General features: G+C 50.7%; 3 protein-coding genes across 3 annotated transcripts; 1 reads left to right on the top strand and 2 right to left on the bottom strand.

Annotated features, from left to right (window-relative positions):
* Positions 1-266: 266 nt before the first annotated feature.
* Positions 267-1493, bottom strand: LOC136463482 (uncharacterized protein At2g27730, mitochondrial-like). The gene is made up of 3 exons (XM_066462477.1): positions 1142-1493; positions 906-1007; positions 267-585 (listed from the first exon to the last, which is right to left on the bottom strand). The coding sequence occupies exons 1-3, from the start codon at positions 1316-1318 to the stop codon at positions 559-561; spliced, it is 306 nt and encodes a 101-aa protein (XP_066318574.1). The 5' UTR covers positions 1319-1493; the 3' UTR covers positions 267-558.
* Positions 1494-1885: 392 nt separating this feature from the next.
* Positions 1886-8885, top strand: LOC136467107 (N-carbamoylputrescine amidase-like). The gene is made up of 9 exons (XM_066465656.1): positions 1886-2088; positions 3426-3474; positions 3638-3729; positions 3823-3974; positions 4049-4095; positions 7803-7836; positions 7957-8123; positions 8275-8371; positions 8464-8885. Exons 1-9 carry the CDS (start codon positions 1997-1999, stop codon positions 8628-8630), a joined length of 897 nt encoding a protein of 298 aa, XP_066321753.1. The 5' UTR covers positions 1886-1996; the 3' UTR covers positions 8631-8885.
* Positions 8886-9221: 336 nt separating this feature from the next.
* On the bottom strand, positions 9222-10412 carry LOC136463483 (protein FAF-like, chloroplastic). Its single transcript, XM_066462478.1, has one exon. It carries the CDS (start codon positions 10162-10164, stop codon positions 9505-9507), a length of 660 nt encoding a protein of 219 aa, XP_066318575.1. The 5' UTR covers positions 10165-10412; the 3' UTR covers positions 9222-9504.
* Between the last annotated feature and the right edge of the window lie 439 nt (positions 10413-10851).

Genomic DNA, 10851 nt, shown 5'->3' on the forward strand with positions numbered 1-10851 from the left:
GGTCAATCTCAGTGAGAGCGTCCTTTGCATTTAATACTGTGAGACATCAGCATATTTGATAACTCGACGGAATTAATTATGAAGAGTGAGATAAAAAAAGTTTTATCCGGACGAAACTCGTTGTCACCGTTGCCAACACAGAACCTGACGCGATATAGCCTAAAAAACGTATTTGAAATATAAATGTTAATACTATTTTCTATACAATTAATCAAACTTAAAAAAATTTGACACATACAAAGCGAAATATGCACGCATTTTAGGACTTCTTTTGACGAGGGGACTACATTTATTCATTGTTATTGACAAACTATGTACATAGAAGAGGCTCAAGGGCGCCTCCATTTGCACCGACAAGACAAAACCGTCGCTACAAACCTAGTTCAGAACAGTGACAGGGATTACACACGACGAGCAGAGTTGTAAAGAGAGCAAACGTGAAACGTTCCTCTCAATGCAGAGTACAACAGTGCAAGGAGAGGAGTCTATTTGCATGTACTTGTCATCAGCAGTATCCACACCATCACAACTCACGGGAGCATCGATCTGATTTGGCGATCAGCTCGGATGAGCCTCCTCACCCTTCTGCAAACAACCCAACAAGGAGTCAAGGACACGTACATGAATGATCAACACGAATATCAGAATCCAGCGAACGTTCTAGACAGAAACCATAATCAAGTTGGCAGTAAGATAGATCCGACGTTTAGAGCATCTCCAGTGAAACGAGAAAACTCTCTTCCAAATAAAATCATTGGAGGAGTCTCAAAAGATTCTATGGAAACTTTAAGGCCTACTGCTCCGGCAGGCGGGGCGGTGAAAAAAAATCCACCCAAATTGTAGGGTTTTTTTCTCTCTCTCTCATCCGAGACGGAGAGACGAGAATGGAGGATACTGTCATTTACCTTCTTGTCGCCTTTGGCGGCGGCGGCGGCCCTCTTGGCCGCCTCGGCCTTGGCCTTGTCCTCCTTCCTCCTCAGCTTTTCCAGCTTCTCCCGCTCCATCTTCTGCGTAGTCAGATCAATCCCCAACTCAAGTCGGTTAGCAGAATTAAATTCGAAACCATCGCACTCGATCACACCGCTGCTTAATTGATCAGTCAGTGAGTCAGTCAGCAGTAGGCAACCGATCACCACCGTACCTGTATGTAGACGTTCTCGGCGGCGCGCTCCTCCTCGCTGAGCACCCTGCCGGAGGCCTTGTCGCTGAAGCAGCGCGACACGCGGGCGCCGCCGCCGCCCACGCCCTCCATCCTCCTCGCCACGGCTGCCCACGCTGGCTGAGCAGTAACCCTCACCACGGCCCTTCTTGTAGCCATCCCCGGTTTCTCACCCACGGTATCTTCTTGCTCCGCAAGCAGAGTTCGCTTCCTCCCCAGGAACACACACGACCACGTTGCCGGTGACACTAGTAGCGGATCTCTAATCGGATCGGTTCGCGTAGACTATTTCTAGTACACGCCGCCTCCTTATCTCTTTCTAGGTAGGAGTCGGAGGGGTCTGTCAGTGTCAGGCCGATGCTCCGAACCTGCCAGATTCTCACGTGAGTCAGGATAAGGATGAGCCGGAGAGCGAACACGGTTTTGTGAAACCGCGACTGGAGCACAGCGCTACAATCCTCTCTCCAGTAACAGTAATCCAGTTTCTGATTCCTTCCTACGGTGGGCCTTGGGCTCATCAATGCTCCATTGGCCCAATCAAGCCCATCAAAGTTGGACCAACTTCCTTCCCCATGCCCATGAGCAGACGGGAGGGGCGGTGGCATGGGTCGCCTCGCCTTGCTCGCGGCCCACATGAAAGAAGAACCAAGACAAGTCAACGACGGTAGGCCCCATTCCCCAAGGCGGCGCTCCCTTTTCTCCTTATAACTGTAGATTTATTTCTCTGCTTGAAACCACAGCAGCAGCAGCGGCGCCGGGCGGCCGCTAAAGTCCCAAGGAAGCGAGGTGTGGGGTAGGTGAAGAAGTGGGAAGGCGCGCGGAGCGGAGGGGAGGAGGATGGCTGCGGCCGCGGGGAGGAAGGTGGCGGTCGCCGCCGTGCAGTTCGCCTGCACCGACGTCGAGGCGGAGAACGTCGCCACCGCCGAGAGGTATGCTATTGCCCGCCCGCCCGCGGCGGCCCGCCTACATCCCTAGTTAACCCCCGCCCCTGATGCCCTCCCCCAAGGAGCCAAAATCCTAGCCGTTTAGTCTAGTCGCGGTCTCGCAGACGTTGAAGTTTGCTGGAGTTGTGAACTTGTGATGTCTACCTCTTATCCTGTTCAGTAGCACGTGGTCCTGGTGTTGGCGGTTGCTGCTAACAAGGGTTTGATTCATGATGATTTATACTGAAATCTGCATTCGCTGCGCACCCCTAGTACTTGATTTTCACGCAGGAGTTTGCTTTCAGGAACGGTGCCACAAGTAGTTCCTCTCATTGACTTAGTAATCTTTATTTTACCAAGTATGTAACCTGATAACCAATTCCGTAGTAACCTAGTACGGTCCCTAGTAGTAGTAGTATCTTCTAAATGTAATTTGGAGTCGCTATAGAATTTTGAGTACAAAATCACCCCAAAGAAAACTATAACAATCTTATATCTTAACTGCTATGTATCTGCACATTGGATTTCTGTGCATTCTTCCTTGGATTGGACAATCCTGTCAGCTACTTTATTCTCAACTCCATTCTTTTTTTTTTCCTGCCAGCTACTTTATTCTTTCAGTGAATTATTGAGGCATCTGCTTTGGTGTTTGGATTTGGTTATGTACCATGAGATGTTGCGCCTTTGGTGAATGCCTGATTGATCGTTCAGTACAATCTTACATAACCATTTGTATCAGCTACTTTATCCTCATTATGCATTTCTGATGGCTTCTTGGGGAATCCGAATAACAAGTTAAATGATATGTAGCATGTTTGAAGTCATAGCTTTACTTGAGTGCATTGTTGTGTCGCAAAGCTATTCTATAGTTATGAGGTTGGTAGATGTTCTAAATTTTTATTATTTCTTTTGATCTAGTACTCACCATTAGTGTCGATGTGGCTTTCATTTACTTTCACTGCCATTCTCAGCTTGACAGTCCATCAGTCAAAACAAGTTTTAGAACTTTTTTTTTGTCAGTGTGTGTTCAAAATTCACCAGTTTTAGAAATTATTTTTACAAGATTTAGAATTAGAAATATATTCTGACTACGCTAGGAAATTTAGACATCCATGGTTGGACTTATGTTACTTAAAATGACATGGAATACATGCTTTTCATTTTTAGCTATTGCTCTGTTTTTTCTTTTCTTTTTTTACTCAAACGCACTGGAGAGCTACATGTCATTGCATTAAAGAAGAAAGTATGATGTACAACACCCAGCACACATCCACATGCACCCATATTTAACTTACATCGCTGAAAAACTATGAAAGCTTAGGGACTGATCGCTTGTTTTACAGGTTGATTAGGGAAGCACACAAGAAAGGTGCAAAGATTGTACTCATTCAGGTAAATTTATATGATAGCTATGGATCATCAAGATTTTAACTGCAATGCTTCTTTTTAAAACTGAAAGCAGAAAGGGTGTAGGAGTTTGGACAGATATTCTCATTTCCATATTCCTTAAGTTTTTCATTCTCTCTCTCTCTCTGTTTTTTCTTAAATGTGCTAGGAATTGTTTGAGGGGCACTATTTCTGTCAAGCTCAAAGGCTGGATTTCTTTCGGCGTGCTAAGCCTTACAAAGGCAATCCAACTATTATAAGGTAGACATGCTTGTTCTTGTCAGCAGTCAATAAATGCATGCATTCTATTTCTTTGGCATTTACATGTGCAGCTTTGCCCCTCATGGTCCATAGGATGCAACAGCTTGCAAAGGAGTTGGAAGTTGTGATACCTGTCAGTTTTTTCGAAGAAGCAAACAATGCACATTATAATTCGGTGGCCATTATCGATGCTGATGGCATTGATCTTGGACTCTATCGCAAATCACACATTCCAGATGGACCAGGTAAGGTCAATAGTCTTTTGATGTTCTGCTATAGATTGGGTTATCTCATCTAGAAAGCTGCTTCTGTTTGTCAGGTTATCAAGAGAAGTTTTATTTCAACCCAGGTGACACTGGCTTTAAGGTGATTCCTGTTCTCTAACTTTATATACATTCCTAACAAAAAATATAGATGTATATGATGTAAGACATAATCTGCTGCTGATCTCTCTCTCTTGCTGCAGCAGAGTTAGCATTTGGTCAGCTCGGCTGTCCAATCTCTACTGCTGTAGCAGTATGGCAATAGGCCACCTCTAGTACATTAGTTGGTAGCTATTACATCAGCCATGTCTTAGTAGTGGGCTGATCTAAGCTTTGTATTGCTAGTACTAGGAGTAGTTGATGTACCTTAGGAGTAGGTAGTTGGTGTACTCACCAACAACTATGCACCTGGTAAAGGTACTAGCACTTGTATATATATCACACCTAAGGCAATGCAAAAGAGCAGTTTAGTTTGCCACATCCAGAAGCAGAGCTTTCGGGCAGCGCTGGGCTTGTGCTGTGTGTGTGAGCTTTTCTCAATATCTTCTTCTACCTCTAGCCATAGTGAGTGAGTGTGCTGGTAAGCTTACTGCTTACCTGTGTAGGGCAGCCGAGGGACCAACAAGTGGTATCGAAGCCGTACAAGCGCCGTCGCCAAACTAACTGCTGGCGATGACAGACGGTTCGGAGATGGGCGACAGCAGCGGCGCTGCTGTGGCTACCTAGCCACGACAGGAGGTCGTCGTACGCACGGTGCGGGAGGTCAACGGCACCAGTTGACCGGCGCTGACTCGCACCAACTATGGCGAGTGGGCGGTCCATGATGAAGGCCAAAAGCATGCCAACAAAGTTCTGGAGAGAGGTGGTGACCATGGCGGTGTTCATCCTCAACCAAGCGCCTACCAAGGCCCTGAAGGGCAAGACGCCGTTCGAGGCTTGGCATGGACACAAGCCGAATGTGTCCTTCCTCAGGACATTTGGTTGCGTCGGCCATGTGAAGAACACCAAGTCTCACCTCGGCAAGCTGGAAGACAGGAGCACGCCGATAGTGCTCCGAGGCTACGAGGAGGGCACCAAGGCGTATCGGCTCTATGATCCCAAGAGAGGCAAGGTGGTGATCTCTAGGGAAGTGGTGTTCGATGAGATGGCAGCCTAGGACTGGGAGGGTCCGGGCACCGGGGAAGCTGGCAGCTTGAGCAGCACCTTCATCGTCGAACACTTAGTCATCCATGGTGGTGGAGACGCTAGAGAAGAGGTGCCGACCACCCCAAGAGTGGTGCCGAGCGGTCCAGCAGCAATGCCGACCACTCCAGAGGGGGTGCCGAGCACTTTAGCAGCAGTGCCGAGCGCTCCAGCAGTGGAGCCGACCACTCCAGGAGTGGTGCCAACTGCTCCAGCAGTGGATCCGACCACTCTGGCAGTGGTGCCGAGCGGTCCAGCAGCGATGCCGACCACTCCGGCAGAACAGGGAGGCCATGGAGCACCGATCGAGTTCACCTATCAACCCACCGACATCGACGAGTACGTGGACGCTTTCCACGAATGCGAGGAGGTCCGGTTTAGGCGGGGGTGAACAACATCGTCGTCGAAGAGGGAGCTCCTGGGTTGGCCAGTCGTTTTCTCGACGACCCAGAGCTGCTCCTTGTTAGCGCAGAGGAGCCACCGACGTTTGCAGTGGCTGAGCGCGACGACAATTGGCGCCGGACGATGTTGGAAGAGATGAAGGCCATCGAGGACAATGGGACATGGGAGCTGGTGGATCCACCGGTGGGCTGCAGGCCGATCGGGTTGAAGTGGGTCTACAAGGTGAAGCGGGACGAGCGTGGCGCCATTGTCATGTACAAGGCTCGGCTCGTCGCCCGTGGCTTCGTGCAGCATGAGGGCAGCGACTTCGAGGAAGTCTTTGCTCCGGTGGCGTGAATGGAGTCCATTCGCTTGTTGTTGGCCATGGCAGCAGCGAAGGATTGGTGCGTCCACCACCTCGACGTCAAGTCCGCGTTACTCAACGGCAAGCTCGCGGAGATGGTCTTCGTCAAGCAAGCTCCGGGCTTTGCCGTCAAGGGCGTTGAGCACAAGGTGCTCAAGCAGCGCAAGGCGCTCTACGGGCTGCGGCAGGCCCCTCGGGCGTGGAACGCCAAGCTCGACGCCACCTTGGGCGAGCTTGGGTTCACTCGCTGCGCCACAGAGCACGTGCTGTACACGCGGCGACGGGGGAAGAAGGAGCTCGTTGTCGGCGTGTATGTAGACGATTTGATCGTCACTGGAGCGCGGGAGGAGGACATCGACGGCTTCAAGCGCGAGATGGTTGCTCGTTTTAAAATGAGCGATCTCGGCGCGCTCTCCTACTACCTCGACATTAAGGTGAGGCAGGGGAAGGAGCACATCTCCCTAGGCCAGCGCGCTTATGCGGAGAAGCTGTTGGAGCGCAGCGGCATGGCGGAGTACAAGCCGTGCGCAACTCCAATGGAGGAGCGGCTGAAGCTGTCCAAGCACAGCATGGCGGTGAAGGTGGACGCGACGCGCTACCGGAGCATCGTCGGCGGGCTGTGCTACCTCACGCATACTCGGCCGAACATCACGTTCGCGGTCGGGTATGTCAATCGCTTCATGGAGGACCCGCGCGAGGATCACTGGACGGCGGTGAAGAGGTTGCTGCGCTACGTCAAGGGGACGCTCGATCAAGCGATCATCTTCCCCAAGAGTGGCGGCAAGGGTGGGCTGCGGCTCACGGTCTTCAGTGAGGCACCCCCAAGGCAAAGGAAGGTGAGCCGGAGCTCACTGTTTTCAGCGACGCAGACATGGCGGACGACATCGACGGGCGACGGAGCACCTCCGGCGTGCTCGTCTTCCTTGGAGCGCCCCCCATTGCTTGGTAGTCGCTGAAGCAAAAGATCGTGGTGCTGTCGACGTGCGAGGCGGAGTACGTCGCAGCAGCCAAGGCGGCGTGCCAGGCTGTCTGGCTGCGCCGGCAGTTGTGCGAGCTGACCGGCGAGGAAGCTCACCCGCCAGCTCTGATGATGGACAACCAGCCTGCCCTCGCCCTCGCCAAGAACCCTGTCCTCCACTACTGGAGCAAGCACATTGACATCAAGTTCCACTTCGTTCAGGACTGCATCGATGGAGGGCAGATCGTCATCGAGTTCGTCGAGACCGGCAGACAGCTCGCTGACATCCTCACCAAGTCACTCGGGCGCCTGCGGTTCATGGAGCTGAGGAAGATGATTGGCATGGATGAGGTAAGGCATCGGGTTAGCAGTAGGATTAGGCGAAGAATTGTAAGACATAATTTGCTGCTGATCTCTCTCTCGCTACAGCAGAGTTGGCATTTGGTCAGCTCGGCTATCCAGTCTCTACTGCTGTAGCAGTATGACAATAGGCCACCTCTAGTATATTAGTTGGTAGTTATTACATCAGCCACGTCTTGGTAGTGGGCTGATCTAAGCTTTGTACAGCTAGTACTAGGAGTAGTTGGTGTACCTTAGGAGTAGGTAGTTGGTGTACTCACCAACAACTATGTACCTGGTAGAGGTACTAGCACTTGTATATATATCACACCTAAGGCAATGCAAAAGAGTAGTTCAGTTTGCCACATCCAGAAGCAGAGCTTTCGGCCAGCGCTGGGCTTGTGCTGTGTGTGCGAGCTGGTCTTAATATCTTCTTCTACCTCTAGTCATAGTGAGTGAGTGTTCTGGTAAGCTTACTGCTTACTTATAGTGCAGCCGAGGGACCAACATATGATTATAATGTGACTTTTACTGTCCTTGATATCAGCCAAAGTTCACTTAAATGCATTTACTGCTATTGATGCAGGCTTTCAAAACCAAGTATGCCACGATTGGTGTTGGTAAGTTATTTATGTTCTGCAGTGATACAGGCTCTTATTTACTTTATAAGTACAGTAGTACTATTAATTAATGCGACATAATATCAATTATAACTAATGCCATCATTCTTGACCTTGTAGGAATCTGCTGGGATCAGTGGTTTCCAGAGTGTGCAAGAGCAATGGCTCTTCAGGGGGCTGAAATACTGTTTTATCCCACTGCAATTGGATCTGAACCCCAGGATGGTAACCTGGATTCCCGTGAACATTGGAAGCGAGTTATGCAAGGCCATGCTGGTGCCAACTTGGTACTGTTTGTTGTTTTGTATAAGTACATGATGCACTATGACTTTCATTGAGGAACCACAAAGATGTTTGTTCCTTTGTTGTTCCTCTAAGGGGTACTGGTGAAACAGCCACATCTCTGGTCACGTTATGATTACAGCTTGAATTATCCAGGTCCCTCTTGTTGCTTCCAACCGGATTGGCAGAGAAACTGTTGAGACTGAGCATGGCAAGAGCACGATAACCTTCTACGGGAATTCCTTCATTGCAGGTAATCTAGCTTGTGCATATGTTTATGCTGTGTAGATAGAAGGGTTAAAAAGTCAAAAACATGACTTCAATTGAAAATATGTGTCTCTGCAGGACCAACTGGAGAAATAGTGAAGCTTGCTAACGACAAAGATGAGGAAGTGCTGGTGGCAGAGTTGGACTTGGATGAGATCAAGTTGACTAGGCATGGTTGGGGGATATTCAGGGACCGGCGCCCTGAATTATACAAAGTGCTATTGACGTTGGATGGCGAGAAATAATAATCATAAGCTCCAATTTCGTGTGTGTGTGGTTATCTATCCTTGAAAAGGATAGGGGCTCGGGGCTCCACAATAATGGGAAGGCACCGGCAGGCTCCACGAGTGCTGCCACCACATCAATGGTAGATTTTCTCCTTCCTTTCCCTGTCCAACGATGCTTTGCCTGCATTTGTACAAGCCATCTGGGTGCTTTGTGATATTTCACCATGTCATATTCAGCAGAATACATCTTTTTCATGCATGTGAATGTGATTCTATGGCAGAGAAAATTCAGAGCTCCAATTCATAATTGCATGAATGATTCCTTGTTATAATTTGATTTATGGTAGCATTAGTTAGTCTATCAAAGTAGAAGGGTCATACTTGGTAGAAGGTGCAGAATCAGCATATTTGATTCCAAATTGATTCCAAATGCCATTCGTGATGACTTTAACTGTCAACCATCATTAACTTTGACATGTGACATGTACCCTTTCCATCAACAAACCTCAGGATTCTTGTGAACTCTGTCGTCTCATCGTCTGTGAGACCCTTAAGTGCTCTGGAGCAGAAAATGTAATGCCTGGTTTCTGGTAGGGTACAAACAAGTGCCACGCAAATACTAGCTTAGTATTGGTTTCTGTACTTGGTTACGGTTTCTGGACAAGTGTGTTTTTTTCCTTCCCTTTGTTGATTCCTGCCACTGAACTGCCTCACTAGCTTATTGCAAAACCCTAGCAATAGACTGGATGATTAGACATTGAGGAAGCAGTGAACATAAATTCCGCTATATTTACATCTCTCTGCAAGGGGGAAAAACAACTCTTCGTGTGGAATTTGTTGAGCGATAATTAAACCTACTATCTCGGAGCCAAAATCTAAAACCCTGACTGAACTAGTCCTTCTCGTTCCCCTGTTGCGTTTTCTCTGGCGCCATTGCCTCTGCTGGATCTTGGCCCTGGGCCAACTGGCATTCGTCCTTTTCGTCGTCCGGTTGGGGCTGGGCGAACTGGAGCTTGAACCGGCCGTCCTCCCGGCGCGCCTGGAGGAGCTCCCGTGACGGTATCCTCACCTCCCGCAGCACGAGACGGCCGTCTTCCCGCTGTGGCCGGAGGTAGAGCCACGGCTGCCCGCCGGCCCCGATCAGCGAGATCGGCGGCGGGAACGCTGGCCTGGCGCTCCTCGCGCTCCCCGGCTCCGCATCACCTCCTCCGTCACGATGCTGCCACTTGCACGGCAGTGCCTGCCCGACGTCGACGCAGGCGGCGTCGTGGTCGTTGTCGTTGCCGTTGACGTCGTCGGTGAGATCGCTGAGATCGATGTCGCCGGAGCTCTCGGAGCCGAGGCCCTCGGTGCAGATGTCGAGGTGGTGCGACAGGAAGGACGACGGGGGCACCTTGGACGGTCGTGGCAGTGGGGGCGGCGGAGGCGCCGGCGCCGGCGTCTGTTCTGCCTTCTGGACGGCGCCATCGACGTCGTCGATGAACGTGTCCGGCAGCCGAACCTGCGCCGGCCCGCCCGCCTGGTAGCTGTAGGCGCACGCCGTCGCGGCCATGCACGCCTCGCGCGCGTGGTGACTGGTGAGGCGAATTCGCCCTCGTCTTTGTGGTCTGTGTGGTGGGCTTGAGACGTCCGGAGTTATAGGGGCGAGGCGATATGGGAGCCGGGAGTGGGAGGGACTCGTGGCCGCGTCTTGGGACGCCTTGAAGAGGAGCGGTGGCGAGTGGCGGCTACGGGCGGCGCCCCTGGCCCCTGGCCCCTGCGCGCGGGGCAGCGGCCAGGCCCGTGGATTGGATGGCTGGGTTGGACACTTTCGCTCGCAGTTAGTAGATCGGATCGGCGCGGCTTTAACGTCCCGCCCTGCTGGATTCAGGGCTGGAAAATCGCGTGCACACAATAGTCGTTGGCACGACGGATCGATCCATCCGTTTGATTGAGCTGTTTCTATCTTGGGCACGGCGGCAATTTTGATTACCCTGAGATCGGCAGTGTTTCGCGCAGGTCGTCTTTGACCGGCGCCGCACGCGTTCTGCTGTGCTGCACCATGTCAAATTATATAGCAAGTGATCGTGTCACAATAAATCGCGATCTGATGTAGCGCACGCGTTACATTACACAAGACAAGGAAGATAGGGTTTGGCAGCTCATCGTTCTGAGTACGGAGTACCCAAACAAATAAGGAAAGACTAGCATATCAATGGTTGCCTATTTGGGTCAGATACAAATACAATTATTTTATAGG

The sequence above is a fragment of the Miscanthus floridulus genome, chromosome 7, assembly GCF_019320115.1.
Source record: "Miscanthus floridulus cultivar M001 chromosome 7, ASM1932011v1, whole genome shotgun sequence".
NCBI lineage: Eukaryota > Viridiplantae > Streptophyta > Magnoliopsida > Poales > Poaceae > Miscanthus > Miscanthus floridulus.